Source organism: Electrophorus electricus, chromosome 2 (genome assembly GCF_013358815.1).
Source record: "Electrophorus electricus isolate fEleEle1 chromosome 2, fEleEle1.pri, whole genome shotgun sequence".
NCBI lineage: Eukaryota > Metazoa > Chordata > Actinopteri > Gymnotiformes > Gymnotidae > Electrophorus > Electrophorus electricus.
This window is the reverse complement of record NC_049536.1, coordinates 19,973,274-19,992,125: the sequence shown is the minus strand read 5'-3', so window position 1 is coordinate 19,992,125 and position 18,852 is coordinate 19,973,274. Positions and strand designations below refer to the sequence as shown.

Below are 18,852 nucleotides of genomic sequence, written 5' to 3'. Positions count from 1 at the left end.
GAGGTTTAAATGGGCATGTCAGAGCAGAAATGCCAAACATGGCAGTGTAGGAACAGGTTTTTTTCTTGTTTTAGACTAAATGGCTATAGAGTGAAACAGGGTTGTTTTATGGTAGCTGAAATAGGAAACAGCAAAAGAGAAAACTGCAAGTATATTGCCAGGTTCCCCAGGAAATGACCTCAAACAGATGCCCTGATGCCTACGGTACAGCATGAGAGGATGTGCTGAAGCTGTTTGATTTCTCCAGTCATGGCCCCACCCCCTATGAACCTTTGTTAAATTTACACTCCTAATGAAAACCAGATCTGCAAATGTCTGTCATATGCCTGTGTTTTTGAACAGCTGCTTGCATTGTGTGTGTGTGTGCGCATGTGTGTGTGTGTGTGTGTCTGGCACATGCAGCATGTTTGTGTATATATATCTCAGTGTGTGTGTGTGCAGGTAGGTATGTCACATCTAGTGTGTGTATGTGTGTGTGCAAAGAAGTGAATGAACCACTTCACCCATGTGTTCTGCTGTTGTGAGTCTTAAGCAATCTTAAGCAGGCTTAAGACTTAAGATCACTCATACCTGGATACATTATAGCAGTGCTAATGGAAGATCATTCTCTCTCTCTCTCTCTCTCTCTCTCTCTCTCTCTCTCTCTCTCTCTCTCTCTCTCTCTCTCTCTCTCTCTCTCTCTCTCTCTCTCTCTCTCTCTCTCTCTCTCTCTCTCTCTCTCTCTCTCTCTCTCTCTCTCTCTCTCTCAGAATTGTAAAAGTGTGTTTAGGTCATTGACTAATGGCTGGTCACCCAGGGAGATGTTTAAGCAATTCTGATCTTGTGACTTTCATAATGCCACAAGAAGTGCAGCAGATACAAACCACACTGAAGCACATGTTAATGCAGTGCCTCATTTCAGAAAACTGAAACTAACACGGTACACTGCATAATAAGTCTATATATCCTTACCGCTTTTGGTGATCCTCTGTGTTTCACTAAGCAGGAGTTCTCCAAATTCTGGTACCCACCAATAACCTCAATCTCCTCCACTGTAGGGTACCTCTTCTTACACCCATCCCCCACAGCTTTGGGGGCAGGTGCTGGTGTTTGGGGTGTGACCCCTGAGGGTCTTGCTGGGGCTGGGGTTCCTGCAGCCAGCCTCTTGGGGTTGATGGTGATGGTAGTGCCCCTCTTCCCTCGGCCACCAGAGGCACTCCGGATGGAGAAGAGGGGAGAAGAGAGAGAAGCAGTAGGGGAGAGAGCGGGAGAGGGGGACACAGAGGAAGTGGGGCTGGGTGAGGACTTGATATCTTGTTCCTGGGGTTTTGCGGTGTTTTCAAGCAGTCGAGAACCCCGAGCATTTATGGTGAAAGATCTGGTCTGGGGAGTTTTCAGTTGTAGCCACAGGTCTGTGTGCTGTGATGGGCAGAGGGTCTGGGCTTTGTGCATCTCTGTCTGTGTGTCTGCCACTTTCTGAGTCTCAGTTGTCTTCCTCCTGTTCTCTTTCTGTGGACCATGCCGAGGGTTTCTGTCACTATGGGAACTGCCCCCCACTTCCTGTTCTCTGAGCTGCAGCTGTTCCACCTGCCGCTGCACTGCCTGAAGCCCAGCTGTTTCCGTGTTGACCGCCGGTTGGCCATCCCTCACCCTCCTGTCTGACTGCTGATTCGCCGGCTCCTGGGGAATTGGCAGAGTTTGTGAGCCAGAGCTGAACCGGCCCTCCGGACAGAACTTCCTGCTATGTGCAGGGACATCTGAGCTCCTGTCGCCTATACACACCCCAGTCCTGGGAACCACGGCCTTCAGGTTGTAGATCCGACTCATGGCACCCACAGAGTGGAGAGTGGGGCTGAGGAAGAGCTCGGTGGGGAGTGAGAGGACGAGGGAGGTGGTCCAGAAGATCCTCCTCTCTTTCTTCTTCTTCTCCTGGTTCGCCTCTCACACTGTGGGTATTCTGCTTATCACCAGTCTCCTCATGTTGCTCTGCGCAGCACTGCCCGTCACCGTGGGTTACCTCGCTGGATAGTTTGGGGCTTCTTCTCTGGCTGAGAGAGACTGTAACATTGAGAGAGGAACAGAAGAAGGAAGTTGGAGGCTGGCTTATGACGTTAACTTCCTTTGTGACGTCAAACAGATTGAGAGTCTGTGGCAAGGCTACTTCCTGTCTGTTCTCCATCACTTCTCTTACCCTCTTGCTTCTGACTTCCTCTCTCCTCCCTCCATCACTCATCTTTCCTCCCCCCATTCCCTCTCTATCTCTTCCCTGCCCTCTGCTCTTTCTCTGAGAGATCCTCTCTCTCAGGGCTTCCTCTCTGGCCAGTGTGTATTTGGGCCTTCAGAGCTGAAGGTTCAGGCCCTGTGTGCTTTCTTCAATGGCAGCTGTGTGTGTTGGGTGTGTCTTCATGCTCCTCTCCCTCCTGCCCAATCACAATGCCCCCTCCCCCCCTCTCTCCCAACTGCCTGAAGCTTCTCCCAGTCCAGAGCTTCTCCCAGTCCTTCTTTTCTGCTCTGTCCCCCCTTCCTCAATGAGCCCTCATGTCCTGTGCCTTGTTGAGCTTATCCAGTTGTGCCTCCATGTGGTAAGACAGGCAGGGTGCAATGTGGACCGCCGAGTATTCGTGCCAGCGGCAGTCCGGCAGTATAATCTCCAGAATTGAGCCGTGAAGCTGGGAGGAACTCCACGGCTGGAGCACTGCGGCCAGCAGCACTACTCCTGCATCCTCTCCTGTTGCCCTGAATGTTGCGGAGCCTTTGTCTTTCAGAGACCTCTTGCGTCTCTCACAGAGTCTCCAGTCTGTTGGCTTTTCCCATTTTTTCCCCCCCAGTTCTTGTCCTTTCATCCTTACTCAGTTCAACTCAAATCAAAGGAGCTTTATTGGCATGACTGTATCATTTAAAACTTTGGCAAAGCAAATAGTTTGGAGCTGGACAATAATGGTTGTGACAATAAATGGAGCTGGACAATAAATGGTTGTGACAATAAATTATAATATAACTAGATAAAACAAAATCAATAATAATAAAAGTAACTATATTAATAAGATAAAGATAATAATTATGTACAGTGAGAGGTGGGTGTAGAATTTGTTACTCACTGTCTCTCAGGCTTTGACATATTGCCACCTCATTTGCAATGAAAGGTGTTGTTTCCTTCTCCAAAAAAAAGGGTGTATTTTTATTTATTTATTTATTTTTTAGATTAAAGAGAATTTCAAAATGTGGGCGTACTCCTTCTGCAGGTCTCCCACTCTTCTCATCTTCCCCCCAAATCCTCCTCTCTCTCCCATCCTGCGGGATGAGTCTGCCAATACGGCTTTCTGTGGTGATTCACTTGCTCTCTCGTTATTCCTCTCCCTCTCCTACGTTCTCTCTGTCTGTCTGGCTCTCTTGCTCCCTCACCTCCTCCTCCCCTGCCTTAGCACCTCCTTCAAATCACGACCTATCACTGACCAACCACTTTCCTTCCCTCCTCTCCTGGTGCCATCGACCTCCGTCTCTGACCACCACCCCAAGCGTCAGCCTGCAGTCTTCAGAGTCAGAGCACGTTCTCTCCACCACCCTCCTCTCCTGGCAGCGCCACACACACACACACACACACACACACACACACACACACACACACACACACACACACACACACACACACACACACACACACACACACACACACACACACACACACACACACACACACACACACACACACACAAAAACAAACAAACCTAGAAACTAAATGAGCGTTTGGGTATGGGCCAGATAGCCTCACCTCCTCTCCATTCCCTCCTCTGGTGTTCCAAACTAATGCCCATTAATGAAGCAGTCACTGCTTTTGGAGCTGCTGGGCGCTTCATGATGCTCAGCAGACACACTGAAGGGCTGGCTGACCCCGCCCCGCTCATGCTCAGCAGACACACTGAAGGGCTGGCTGACCCCGCCCCACTCATGCTCAGCAGACACACTGAAGGGGTGGCTGACCCCGCCCCGCTCATGCTCAGCAGACACACTGAGGGGCTGGCTGACCCCGCCCCGCTCATGCTCAGCAGACACACTGAGGGGCTGGCTGACCCCGCCCCGCTCATGCTCAGCAGACACACTGAGGGGCTGGCTGACCCCGCCCCGCTCATGCTCAGCAGACACACTGAGGGGCTGGCTGACCCCGCCCCGCTCATGCTCAGCAGACACACTGAGGGGCTGGCTGACCCCGCCCCGCTCATGCTCAGCAGACACACTGAAGGGCTGGCTGACCCCGCCCCGCTCATGCTCAGCAGACACACTGAGGGGCTGGCTGACCCCGCCCCGCTCATGCTCAGCAGACACACTGAGGGGCTGGCTGACCCCGCCCCGCTCATGCTCAGCAGACACACTGAGGGGCTGGCTGACCCCGCCCCGCTCATGCTCAGCAGACACACTGAGGGGCTGGCTGACCCCGCCCCGCTCATGCTCAGCAGACACACTGAGGGGCTGGCTGACCCCGCCCCCGTCCCTGCTCACACTCACTAGTCTCCACATGGCCCCCACATGCTCCCAGGTCATGCTCCTGCCTTCATCATCATTCTACTGCTCAAGCTGTTCCTCCCTCTTTTTTCATCCCGCTCTCTATCATTATGTCCTCTATGCTCCTCTTCCTGATGTTTTTACAGATTTCTGTGTGTGGGATTTCAACTGGATGTTTGTCCCAATTTGTGAATTGTTTTGTTTTAGGGGTCTCCACATCTCACTACTATATAATGAAATTTGTGATTGGTATTTCAAATGTGATGGATTTTTTTAATAGCAAAAAGAGCTCTTCACTTTTTGTTTAAACTGTTTCACAACTGGAACTGACATAATGTCATAGTTTGGGTTTTTGGTGTTTTTTTCAAAGCAATTTTCCAGTATTTCAAAATATTGTTACAGTCCCACTCTGGTAGGTGACAGTAGGACAAGGTCATCAGCATTGTCATGTCGTTAATGACATCATACATTTCCCCCCTTACACCATTTTAAATACACTTATGAAATAATCCTTGTGCCATATTGAGTCAAAACATTTTTGAAAATCTATAAAGCATGCAAAGATTTTGCCTTTATTTTAGTTTACATATTTGTCACCATTGGTGTGTGAAAAGTGAAAATGTGCTTGGATGCTTGATAATTAGGTAAGAAGGCAATCTGAATTTTGCCAGGCAGCTTGGTGATTTGCACGTTTGCTTTGCAGCACTCGGGTCTTGGATTTGAGTCCCTATCTGGGTGGAGTTTCCATGTTCTCCCTGTGTCTGTGTGGGTTTTTGCCAGGGTCTCTGGTTTCCTCCCACAGTCCAAAAACATGAAAGTTAGGTTGACCGGACACTCTAAATTGTCCTGTATGAATGGGGCCAGTGTGTAAGTATATATAGATGTGTGTGAATGTATGCATGGTTGGTGCTCTGTGCTGGTCTTAACCTCCTCCAGGGGGCTGTGGTTTCTGATTTGCTCTGTGCAAATTGGCTGCTACCTTCTCATCAGTGTGTGATTGTGAAAAGCTACTATAAAAAATGTTTGAGTATGAGGAAGGTGCTATATAAATGTAAACAATAATAATACCATTATGGTCTGTTAGAGTTTGTTAGTCTACTGTTGAGAATGCTACAGAACACCTTTCCCAGGTTTCTGGGATTCCTCTGTAATTGTGTCAAATGTATCAACAGATTTGAATATGGGGGGTTGAGTCCCTTATTTCAGACTACATTTAAAGCAAGATTGAAAAGTTTTAGAATAGTCAATTTGAACTTATAGTCTGTATTTTTTGTTTAAGATGCCATCTGTACTACAGGCTTTTCTGGGTAGGAGACTTGAGTTTTTCTTCCGCTGTGGTCAGGAAGTCCAGTGGGTTTTGATCATTCTTAATTAAATCCTTAATTGTTTTTGTTGTTCTACTTTATCACTGGATTTGTGTATCATTTTTAAAGATGGTTTCTCCATATTTCTCCATTTTTAATTTTTATATCATCTTGGTTTCTTCTATTTAGTGATTTTAAATTGTTCCAGAATTAATTAGAATTAAGTGATTTTTCCAAGTTATTTATTTAGTTTTGGATATATTTGTACTTTTTTCTTTTCAATATATGTTTATATTTTTTAAGTACCTCACAGAATTTTGTGTGCAGTGATTGTGTGGTTCTTTGTGTTTGTTGTTGGATAAATTTCCACCTTCTGTTCTTTCTTTTTTCCCAGTTATCTGACTGAGTGCTCTTTGGTTTGTTTTTCTTAATAGGCTAATTTGATATTTAGGTTACATGATCAAAAATGTTTACAATGCCTATAGGAAATCTACATACCCTTTAGAAATAGTAATTTTTTTGTCTTACAGGCTAAAATCAGAACTCACAGCTTTGTATATTCATTTTTCTTTACAACATTTATATAATGAGAAAAAAAGAAAATGGTTCTGAAAATACATTTTAAAAAACTGAAAAACTAGAATAACAGGGTTGGAAAAGTGACCAGTCCCCTGATTTAGTACTCTGTAGAGCCACCTTTTGCTTTAATTACACACATCAGTCTTTACCAGCTTTGCATACATAGACTGTTTCCTTCTCCTAACTTGTGCCTGTCCACAACCTTATCGCAGAGCCCTCTTGAAAGCATATTTCCATCCATGGTGAATTTTTGTGTCACCCTGCATTACTAGTAGTGGAATCCTCAGAGAATGGCTGGTTCTATACTGAGGTAATCAGAACCACTACGTTTGCTGGAATGTGATTGGTTGTATCTGATCAAATTTATAATGATTACCCTAAGGGGCTGGTTACTTATCCAAACCAGGTATTTTACTAATTAAATTATAATAATTATAATATATATAATATAATTTTTATGTGTAATTTTACATTGATGATGAGGGTTAGACTGTATAAACAAAGCTGGAAAATGTTAGACCTAATTTATTTTCAAGGTGTAATGTGACAAAATGACAGGGTTTTGATAGGGTATGATGATTTTCTATAGTCACTGTAAGTTTTCCACATCCACTTCAGCTCTCTTTATTTTGGGCACAGGTGTTTGACAGAAAGGAGTTAAGAAGTGCCTGGATTTTTTGGCTGTTGATTGCATGGAGATATTTTTCATGGCTGTCTTGGGCCCACCTGAGAGGTCATTTAAGTTTGTACATTTGGTTGGGTTTTAGTCAACTGTGATTTTTAACTGTCCTGCTTAGGTATATTGTAATTTGGCTGTGGACAGTGTTAATGGCTTGACTGTGAAGGCTATCAATAAAGTCAGGTCCAGATCTGTTATGATGTAGTCTACGGTCAGCTGAGCTGTAGGTGAGCTGACTGAAGGAGCCCCATCACAGCCATCTGTTTACCATGTACAGATCCAGATGTCCACAGAGCTGCAGTAGGTTCTTCCCATGTGCATTTAAAGGCTTGTTGTGGTTTTCTCTGGGAGGAAAAAGGAAATTAACATTATTTCCTGTTATAAAGTGGTTGCACTGAGTTCTGATAATGTCTGGTTTGGTCTTCTGTTCTGTCTTAAGTCCCCACAGATAATTACATGGCCTTGTGTTTGGACATGGTTAATTTCATTTTCTAGATTTAGGAAGGTTTCTTCATTGAAATAAAGGGATACTGGAGAGATATATATTGCACCGAGGAATTCATTTTGAGGTGTTGAGATTTAGTGCTCATTCATTGTTAACCACAAATGATTTTCACGTTGTTTTATTGTTTTAGTACAGTGGGTTAGTTCTGATTTAAACCATAAGAGAATCACCATAAGAGTTTCTACCATTAGTCCCCCCTCTTGACTTGGTGGAGACACTAACTCCCTGTGTTCCCTGGGTTTCTACTCTGAGTCCCCCCTCTTGACTTGATGGAGGGGTCCACTAACTCTGTCTCCTGGGGGACAACCAGTGGGCTCATCTCCTCTACATCATGTCTCTTGCAGAATCAATATAGTTTCGTGTCACAGTGCCACCCCACTGCCAGCAGGTTACCGGCACTCAGCAGTGCACATGGACTGGTGTTTATGTTAATCTTTTGTTAATTGTCACTTGTTAATGTTCTGTTTGTCTAAGCCCCCTCAAGTGGTTTTGGCTTTTTTGTTGTTGTAGCAGTGAGGGTACTTTTATATTCAGTGCTGGCAGGCAGTGGTGCAGTGTTTGTCCCTGTGGTAGGTGTTGGTACGGAGAGCACACTCTCCAGAGATGCTGGCAATAATTTTCTGAATTGTGTATGAATGAAAATCTTTGCAGGTCAACAAGGTGGACATGACTTTTGAATTAGGGAAGGTGTTATTGGCTTTATCTATGACTGCTCTCAGGGATACAGCCCCTCCTTCTTGCTGAGCTCCATGGTCATTTGTTCCCATGTGAATTATCACATGGCTCGGTGACCTCAGTTTTGCCTCCGAGTAGCTCCAATGCTTTTCATGTAGTAGTGCATTAGATTTTAGCCACACTGTACCTAGAGAAGACTTCTTTCTCATCAATAAACTTACCATTGGATTCTATTAGAAATGCATTGTCTAGTTCTTCTTTCTGCTTTGTGCAAGCTGGTGGAGGTTGAAGCTGGGGGTACAGGTTAGTCAGGGTGGCGTTCTCTGCTGTTGGAAGACTGTGTTGCTGATTGAAGGAGAGTAGCTGTTTTCTCAGACTCATGACGGGTCTCAGCAGTGACATGACAACCCCAGCAACCCTCATGTGTCTGATCAACCCAGCAATCCTGATGTGTGTGATCTGCCAACTGAAACTCCAACAGCCATGTCAGTGTCAATGCAGTATAGTCAGCGTAGCTGTCAACTCATTACAGCAATCAACAAACTTTAGAAATTTTACAAACATGCTGACTTTGAAATTATGCCACACGTCAAGATGCAAATCATTGCTCACCCACAAGTAAGTAAGTTACAGAATATTTAAAAAATGTAATTCCTATTATCACAGTTCAAAATGTTTTCATTAATAAATTCCTTTTTTTTTTTAAGGTAAACTTTTGTACACAATATATAATTCATGTTGGCATGAATTCCAATTAACAAATGCATTGAACAAAATCATAATCATAGGAACCACATGGTGCAATGAACGTAGAAATCAAATGCTTTACTAAATAAGAGCACACATACGTTTAGATATACAATAGACTGCAAATAGATGTGCTGCCCCCTAGAGGTGTTAAGTCTTGCAATCTTTTTTACTGCAAATGGTCACCACCATTAGGAAAATGTCCCAGTGGAGAAGTTATTCATCATTTCCCATTATGTGATTATTGGGGGGAATTAGACATCTTTCAACTTTTTCAACTGCGGTGGGTAGAGCACCTCTGGGCCTACTAATGCCTGAGTAACGCTTCAAAACGTAAAAGCCTGGAACACTGCAATAAGAATACAAGAGTAAAGTAAGTAAAGAAAGTATAAAATTATCAAATGAAATTTTGCCACCTTGTAGAATATCGTATGCCTTTTATGAACCATGCTAATGTAAAGTAAGAATATAAGCCATATCAACTGTGTTTGTGTACTCTGTGGCTGTTTTGTTGTTTGTTGCTTTTATTGTTTGTTGTTATCATCTAACAACCTTTCACCTGTCCTACTGACCTTTGACCTCTATTACACAATCAAGAACCACTTGATATACTTCTTCAGCCTCTGTGGCATCTGTAAATACCTCTTAATCTGTAAAAACACATTCTCCACATTTTCAAAAATAATGATATAGTATTTTATACTCTATTAATTATCACAAACATGAAACTAATTCTATTTGAATAAAATGCACTGCATATGACACATAGTTCAGTTCTGCTTGTGATCATTGTTGTTATTAGGCTGGGTACTGCCCCCTTGTCGATTAGAGAAGAGCTGCAGCTTGCTGTGGAACTGTGTGTTGAGGTAGGCACAGTCCTGGTCGTCCAGCGTGTGTGCGAGAGCCAGGTAGAGGGACAGGTACGTGGCCAGCACACACCTGTCCAGCGACAGTGTGGGCACTAGCCAGAGTACCAGCAGCAGCTCCACAAAGACAGGGTGACGCAGATGGGTGTAAAGACGCTGGGCTCGGGGCGACTTCAGAGAGAGTGGATCACCAAGTCCTAAACACTCATAATACACCTGAGAGAGAGAGAAGTGAGAGAGTGAGTGAGAGAGAAAGAGTGAGATGAGCAAGGGGTGAGATAGAGAATGGAGTAAAAGAGAAAGACAAACATAGTTATTTTATACATCCCCCCCCATACTATAATCCTCCTGTGTGGATTAGCAGTCGGACTCTTTGAATACTACGTGTATTCTGACTTTAAGAGATTAAGGCTACACAGACAAATCTACACTGATTATCTCATGTGTATACCTGGTTTGTTTGTTTTTGTTTATTTATGTTCAAATTCAAGTTTGGTTTATTTGTCACATACATAGTCATACACAGTATAACTCGAAGTGAAATGGTTGAGAGTGCTGTCCAAACTGAGGAAAAAGAAAAACAGGGGTGCATAGAGAAATATAGATATTCTATATATATATATATATATATATATATATATATATATATATATATATATATATAGATAGATAGATAGATAGATAGATAGATAGATAGATAGATAGATAGATAGATAGATAGAGAGTGTGTGTGTGTGTGTGTGTGTGTGTGTGTATACACACACCTGTTTGAGGCCCAGTAGCTCTGGGTAGTCAAATATGAGCAGGATGCTGCAGATGACCGCCCAGCATAGGAAATGCACCGTAAAGCAAATGAGGGGAAACCAGATATCCCAAGGTGCATTGCGCACTGACCAAAGACAGGGGGCGCTGGTCACAGGCTGCCAGCAGTGCATTAACACCTGCAGCAGGATACAAAAAAGAATGTATAATTTCTAATGACAACTGGTACTCTGTTTAGAAACAAATATCGCAAAACAATAAAAACAAGCAAATTCAGGAAAATACAAACCTTTTAAGATTTGCTGTAGATATGTGTACGTGTGTGTTTCAGTTACCTGCAGTGCGAGTGCTGTAGTAAAGCAGTACAAGGCCCGGTGTAGGACCCCCAGTACAGCCTGGCAGGCTGTTTTCACTGGTGCCCGGGCAAGCACGCTGTGCTGGGCACTGAAAAAAGCTAAGAGTGCTAAATCTACACCCAGAGCCCTCAGAACTGCACCGTCTCGCAAAACCACAGACCACGACACTGCATCTGAGGGAAGCAACGACAAAATGTCTTACGGAATTGTAAACTAATGCTGGAACACAGCAGAGCAAGTGCTGAGTGGAGGGAAAATGACAATGCGCCCAACGTGGGGCTCGAACCCACGACCCTGAGATTAAGAGTCTCATGCTCTACCGACTGAGCTAGCCGGGCTGTGTGTATCTTTCTTAATATTAGTGAGATTAGCAACATTCCCGATCTTATCACCATAACTTTCATATTTGTTTACTAATTTAATTAAATGTAAACCGTACAACTGCCGCTTAAATAAAACGTTATACAAACTGCAACATGAGCTCCGTTAAAACAAACACTACCAGTTAACGTTAAAAAACTAACGCTAAGCATGTTGTTAGCTAGAACATGGGAGTGACAGATGTAGCTAAGATAGCTAACAGCTATTCTAACTAGATAACTGTTTTATCTAGCAAAGGCTCACTCGTTTAGCTATCTGAAAAGCATAGTTAGGTGTGCCAATAACATACAATTTTACAATTGAAACATTAATTTCTGTTTAAAACCATTTTAGCACGTTATCGTGCTAGCTAACTTGGGAGGACAATAATTTAGCTAATTTAATGTTACCTTGACACAGCGATGCGCCACCCGTGATGTTGTGGTAAATGGCCCGAAAAGAAATGAAACGAACGAAATCTGCACCGGTACCAAATACGAAAACGAAGTTTATTAAAGCTATAACACAAAGAGTTACATCGCGAACTATATTCGACGCCATATTAATATTTTGCAAGTTATACTTGTCAAATAATAAAATACTTCCGGAAAATATTAGTAATAAGCCAACTTCACCACAGGCTGGCGACACTGAACGTCTTCTTTGAGCGTGTTTTGTACGCTTTTTAAGTTGCTTTTGTAGTCCTCAAACGAAAATCTGTTTTCCAAACATGTGACATATGCACTTCGGTTGAACAGTTTTTACCGCATTGTACGCATTACCTATTGTGTTCAGGCAGATTTAAAATGTTTCAGCACTTTTAAACAAACACTGTTTAACAGTATTAAGTTGTTACAGTGATGCCTTGTTTTAAGAGCCACGGAACACATTGTAAAAATATTAAAAATGTTAATGATACTAGAACGTACATGCAAAATAGTACAGCCAAAAACTGTCTAACGCATATAATACATGAACTTGAATGATTAAGTATGTACTACTTCTAACTGTATACATAAATATGTACTACGTCTAACTGTATACATGAAGTATGTACTATTTCTAACTATACATAAAGTATGTACTACGACTAACTGTATACATAAAGTATGTATTACACCTAACTGTAACTCTTAATGGGAAAATAATTTGCTAACGATGTATTTGCAGTTACTATAATTAGCATAAGGTGATATTATGTATTATTTTCTTAGTTTAATAATTAATTGGTTAAATGATTAGAGCTGTAAGCTTTACGACGTTTGCTTGCTTTTGTAAGGTGGGCTCGACCCCAGGTCGACTAGGTGGAGAGAGAGAGAGAGAGAGAGAGAGAGAGAGAGAGAGAGAGAGAGAGAGAGAGAGAGAGAGAGAGAGAGAGAGAGAGAGAGAGAGAGAGAGAGAGAGAGAGAGAGAGAGAGAGAGAGAGAGAGAGAGAATGAAAACAGGGTTGGGGTTGGGGTTGGGGGGGCAGGAAGTGGGAAAAAAGTGAGAAGCTTTGCTGAGAAGCTCTGCTGGCTCTAATCCATCTCTTCATTCCTTACACTGATCCCGTAATCATATAGGTATTGTTGGTTATAAGTGGAATGAAAAAGTACTCACCGTTTGCTCACTCATATTTACTCTGCTCTCGCTCAGATTAGCTACTTGAGAGAGTAACTTCAGCTACCATCGTTCTCGGATCTCACATCTACCTACCAAGCTAAAGGCGTGTGTAACTTGCGTTCCATTAGCCAGCCGGAGCTAACAAGTTAGCTAACGGTGTCTTTGCTGTTAACACCTACCATTAAAGACATGGCCCTCAGTCAAAACAGGGGGTGACTTGCTGCAGGCCTCTCTGGAGGAAGCTCGTCTGACCCAACCAGCCTCGATGACACACGGGCCTAAGTAAGAGGTTGGCTGTATAATGAATCACCCGATTCATCTTGTGGTACAATTATTTGCAATTGAATGCAAATATATGGCAAATCTCACTCAGAGTATGCTCACAAGTCATGTAGATCCAGACCACTTTGCTTGCATGTTAGCTGTACTGTGAAAGACCTCTGTTCACAATCTCCTTCACTCCTTCACTTCACAATCTCCTTCACTTACTGAATCTTACACAATCTCCTTTACTTACTTACTATGATAAGGTGTGTACCATCTGTACAGCCAATCGCGTTGGGCAACTTTCAAATACAACAAAGGAACTGATTAGTGGTTCCGGCTCTAAAGCTTCATACTAAATAGGATAACGATTGTTTAGACTGATGCCTGCAATTCTGTGGAATTTCTCTTTCATGTGTCTTCTGAGTCTGTGAATTGGCAAACTGTACAGAAAATTTTACAATAAAAGTTATAGTAAACTGTACAGTAAATGTTTAAGTGCAAAATTAACATTTCTTACAGCCTAACAGACGCTTGCTTTGGAAATATGCTCAGCATCAGTGATGTTATAAAGGAAAACTCCCTTGGCAAAAAAACAAAGTGCAACACAAAGAATTTGTTTGGAACTAAGAGAATGCCCATGATGTGTCATGCACAATAGGAAGGATGTGAATATTGTTCAGATAAATGATCAATTGTACAGAAAAATGGTAATGCTCAGATACTTTTCAGTTAATAATAAAACATCCAAGCACGGTCTGATCATAGAATGCCGTAGAGTATTTGTACTTCTGTAGTAACTAACTCTTACAGAATAGGTCATGTAACTCAAAGCAAAGATATGAGACAGGAAATCATAGAAACCAGGACACTAGGTAGGGGCTAACCATGACACATGTATTTTATTAATGTATTTATTATATTTATTAATCTCTATTCTAAAGAAACACCTAAATGCATTTATACAAGTCTCCAAATTTGTGCTTACTGGATATGTTCAAATTTGACCTCCATTATACCTAATATAAAAAAGGCTGAGGCCCAAACAGGTGGTAGTCCAGTGATGTATCTATTACATAATGATTAAAATGTTAAAAATGTTAAACACTGAGTGTAGCCTGCTCCATATTGTACTGGCTAGGATGCATTCTATGAATAAATGACAAAGCACGGTTGTAAATCACTCTAGACGATAGCACCTGCTAAAGGCCAAAAATGTAAATGTAAAATGCAAATGTTTGAAAAATTGTCTGGAGTCAAATCTGCAGAGAAAACTAACAATTTTGAATGAAAGTTGTCTGGGATCCTTTTAAATATGAACATCAATCATGCCCATTAATGGTTTGGTTCCTTGGGAAGGGTATGGCATCCTCTTCATGTCACTTTATGCTCCCCTTCCCGCTTATCATGTGGTACCGCCCGCTTGATGCATGTGGAGTTGTTTTTGTTGACTGTTTTCATTAGGACTGCCCCTTTTTTGTTCTCATGTCCCATTGTTGGCACACAATTGCACCATGTTATTTGTTCCATCTATGTATGTATATAATCCCCTGTGTGTTGTAACTCATTGTTAGTCATTGTATCATGTATCATGTTCATGGTCACATAAGTGTTGCATTCTTCTCGTGCACATATTCTATATCACGCTGCACTGTTTAATGTGAGTGCTGCTGTTTCGTCACGTGTAATAAATGTATGTCTTCGCTGAGAGATGTCTGTGTGTCCTGCTCCTTGCCCTGTGACACTCCGGCTGTCACACTTCACAGTATGGAATGGCACATTTCTGTATGTAATCTTCCATTTTCATTGTTGCTCTGCTGTCAGTGTTGTTCTTCACAATACATGCATAACTGCTGAAATTATGACAGTGCAGGTGCATCGTAATATCACCAGGGCTACAATGTGGGCTGGTGTATGCAAATTTTAGGGGCATAAATATTAATGAGTCAAGACTGTTGTGTAATATTCTGGAATTTTGGAACTGGCTCATTTTGTCACCTTGTTTGGCTTATGTGGGATTTATGTTTGAAAGAGGAGTAAACAGTGTTTGAGGTTTACAGTATGTCAGATTCACATACCAAACTCTCTTTATTCAACTTTGCCAAGGTAAATGCCTTTTTCCATTTATAAGTCTGTCCATGGTAGACAGTAACTGCTCTACTCTACACAGGCTGCTACCCAACTGCTCTTCCGTGGTGAGTTCTTCCCTACCCATACCAGGTTACATCCCTGTAACAACATTGACTCAGAGTTACTGTGAGGATCCAAATGCAGTTTATTACAAATGAGACCTACATGAATGATAAGCCAAACAGTGCAAGGAGTACATGACAGTACCTCCATAAGCCAGACTTACTGAGACCCACCCAGCTCAGTTTGGACAAAATGGGTTTGGGTTCCACAAAAGATGATATTAAGTCCTGCTTTGCTACTATACGAACTGCAGCTTGGAGACAAAACTGCTCTGTGCTAAGATGAAGCTATTGGACAGGATCTGTGACATTGTGTGTTTGCCAGCTGGAATGATCAAAAACAATGTTCAAGCACAGTTAAATAACTTGAAATGAACCTAGCATATACCATTTATTTTTCTATTATGTATATTATAGCCTAACAAGCTATGACCTTTAGATTACAAATATTTTGCAAATGTTTGGTTAAGTTTTCTATTGTTAATGTTATGGATAAGTACATGAACATATAATATCACACAGAACAGAAACTTAGTTTATTAATTTAGTAAAATGCAGTTTTGTTTACTTCTGAATAGATCCATAGTAAAGGTGAGAATGTGCTAGGCAAAGTTAACTGTATATAGTAATTAAACTCACATTTAGACCTTGGGGCCTCTCTGAATAAATGTGGTAATAAATACAAGGAGACCTGGCTGTTGATTCTCCCAATCCACAGGCTAAAGATGATAGAGAATACATTTATTTAAAGAAAAGATCGTCTACCGTGTACAGGTTGATGTTCAATGAGCAAAATAAATATCTATTTGTCATTGCTCACTCAGAACCAAACATGCAGAAGCTTACCTCTGTTTTAATTACATGATCAGCAGGCTTTTGTAATGAGGTATTTATTCTTCTTGGTTTTAGTTGTGCAATGTGACCTGTGCAATACATTGTAGAACAAATAGTAAACACAGATTAATATATCAGGAAAACTCTTTATAACTGGCCAGGTGTGGGTAAGAGTCTGATGTGTTTTGTAAATCTGCGTCTTCATTCAATTCTCTGGACATTTGGAGATCACTGTCTCTCTGCCTCTGAGAAGAAGATGAGCAATGTGTGAGACAACAGCAGTTCCTCCCTGAGCACAGCTGGCTTTTCATCTGGCTCTGGGCTGACTGGAGATCAGTGGATTGGATGAGTTCAGGAGTGTCTTTCTGAGGAGCTTCACCTGAACCTCATTAGCTCTGTTCCAGGAGCTGTCCAGGGTCCTGAAGCACACCAAGTTCCATGTTGCTGAAACAGATGTTATGACCCAGTTTAGGTAGTGTCACTGCCAGAAATGACTAAATGATTAATTGGGTTTACATTGCAACACAAACAAAAACAAACGAACAAAACTGACCGGCCACATTTACCTTTCATGTCTTTTTACGCATAGTCCACGCAGGGTCGCAACCCTCCATCCTTCTTCACAAAGAAGACACTCACGGAGGCTGGCGAGGTGGAGGGGCGAATGTACCCTTGTTGCAGTGCTTCTTTGATGTAGCGTGCCATTATCCGATCCTCCTCTTGGGAGAGCGGGTAAACCCTACATTGGGGTGGAACAGCATCACTTTTGAGGGTGATGGTAGTCCCATTCCCGATGTGGGGGAAGGTGCGTGGCTTTCGCAGGGCTAAACACCTCCTCTAGATCACTATACTCTGGGGGTGCCCCGAGTCCTTCTCCCACCTCCAGGCTTTCAACAGAGGTCAACTGCAGCGGCAACGTCCGGTGAGACAGGCACCCTGTTTTGCATGGAGCTGCCCACTCGAGGACACGGTTGTCAGACCAGTGTAGATGGGGGTTGTGAGCCCTTAGCCAGGGGAGCCCTAGAGTTACGGGATGAGAGAGGGAGGGAAGGAGGTAAAAGGAAATCCGCTTCACATGACCCCCTCTGGTCTCGAGGAGTACATGGGGAATGACATGGGTTATAACCTCCGCTCCCACGGGTCCTCCATCTAGCGCCCGCACACTTAGTGGAGTAGGAAGAGAGATGGCCTTCATCCCCAACCTCCTAGCAAAGCCCCAGTCCATTATGTTGCCTGCTGCCCCTGAATCGACTAGAGCGGATGCAGAGAGCTGGTGACGCTGATGTTTTACCAAAACTGGTAGCTTGCACAGTGATGGGTCTAAAAACACTCACTGACTGCTCGCCTTTTTCTCGGTTCAGGAGCTTGCCTCGCATTCCTGCCACACCCAGCTGCATCGGCTCTGTGGGGTTGTCCCCACACGGGATCTCAAATACAAGGAGTAGAGGACTTAGTCTTCCTCTAGACATTCACTTAAGTGTGGTTCGGCTTGACGCAATAGGACCGCTAATGTGCAGCTCCGTCCCCTCGGATCTGGGGGTAAAAATAGAGCAGGGAGTGAATGGGAAATAGGTGAAAGCAATTAGTAATCAGGGGATTGTGAACGGGGCAGGTGCGGTGTGTAGTCCCTAGCAGGGGTGGGTGTGTCTCCCCTGCTAACTGGCTGACCAACCGTGACAGAAGCTACATATTGCGCAGTGTATAGTAGTTTTCTTCACTATTATTTACACATTATGTAACGTTGCGTCAGCATGCATGGTGGTTTTGTAAACTACACGTACTCTTTTTATAGGTTAATTGGGACTTTGTTAAGTATCTTCCTATATCATAACCATTGCTATGTCGTTATAGACCTTTTAATTTATACCGATGAATAGTTTATTAAGTGTCATTCAGTATTAAAAACATACATGTTTCAGAAATATCTCTCAGCAAGCCCTCATCTGTATGCTTGGTTTATTTTAAAAAGGCAGAAGTATCGGTACATGACGGGAGTTTACAGCTCAATTTCCCCGCAATACTCGCATACTGAAATATCAAAACGTTGGCTGTTACAAATACTCAAATTGCTATTATACATGTAGAACACAATTTATGTATGTCTTCAGATAAATTGTCTTGGATTGACTTGGATGTTTCATTAAATGTTGGGTTTTTTAGTGCACAAAAATATGACAAATATCTCTAAAAACACAATCACAATTTTATTTAGGCCTGTTTTATGTTTTATAAAGGAGACTTTAATATAGCACATTTATTAGATTTATTATGTATTGCTGTGTTATTACATGCTTTCAGTTTAAGTCGACTTCCTCTTTCTTATCGTTTTTATTAAAAACATAAATGTTTCAGCAGTATCCTTCGGCAAGCCTTTATTCTGCCTGCTGGATTTATTTCCATTATCATTAAGTGTTTGTCCCTGATTGATCCTCTGTTAATTGATCAAAATGAAATAACAAAATTAAACAAACATTATAATCTATTAATTAAAGATTCTTAATAAATGCCTTTCAAGTGCTAAATGTCTATACTGCAAAACTGCTAGTGTGTAATGAATTATAAGGTTAAATTTTGATAATGTTGCCATTTGATCACTCCTAGTAAAGTTTATTAAGGAACCAGGAAATAAGATGGTTCAACATGAGTTTCAT

General features: G+C 42.3%; 2 protein-coding genes and 1 non-coding gene across 3 annotated transcripts in view; all 3 read right to left on the bottom strand.

The window, feature by feature from the left end:
* ppp1r18 (protein phosphatase 1, regulatory subunit 18) overlaps positions 1-2,038 on the bottom strand; it is an 11,303-nt gene extending 9,265 nt beyond the window's left edge. The window contains exon 1 of the mRNA XM_035523891.1: positions 952-2,038. Within this exon, the coding sequence (XP_035379784.1) occupies positions 952-1,806 (855 nt within the window). The 5' untranslated portion in view covers positions 1,807-2,038. The remainder of the gene's footprint in view (positions 1-951) is intronic.
* A 6,979-nt stretch (positions 2,039-9,017) lies between these two features.
* On the bottom strand, positions 9,018-11,994 carry nrm (nurim). The gene is made up of 4 exons (XM_027023895.2): positions 11,720-11,994; positions 10,929-11,122; positions 10,596-10,772; positions 9,018-10,047 (listed from the first exon to the last, which is right to left on the bottom strand). Exons 1-4 carry the CDS (start codon positions 11,868-11,870, stop codon positions 9,736-9,738), a joined length of 834 nt encoding a protein of 277 aa, XP_026879696.2. The 5' UTR covers positions 11,871-11,994; the 3' UTR covers positions 9,018-9,735.
* Positions 11,215-11,287, bottom strand: trnak-cuu. Its single transcript has one exon. It is a non-coding gene; the product is annotated as a tRNA-Lys (tRNA).
* Positions 11,995-18,852: the final 6,858 nt, after the last annotated feature.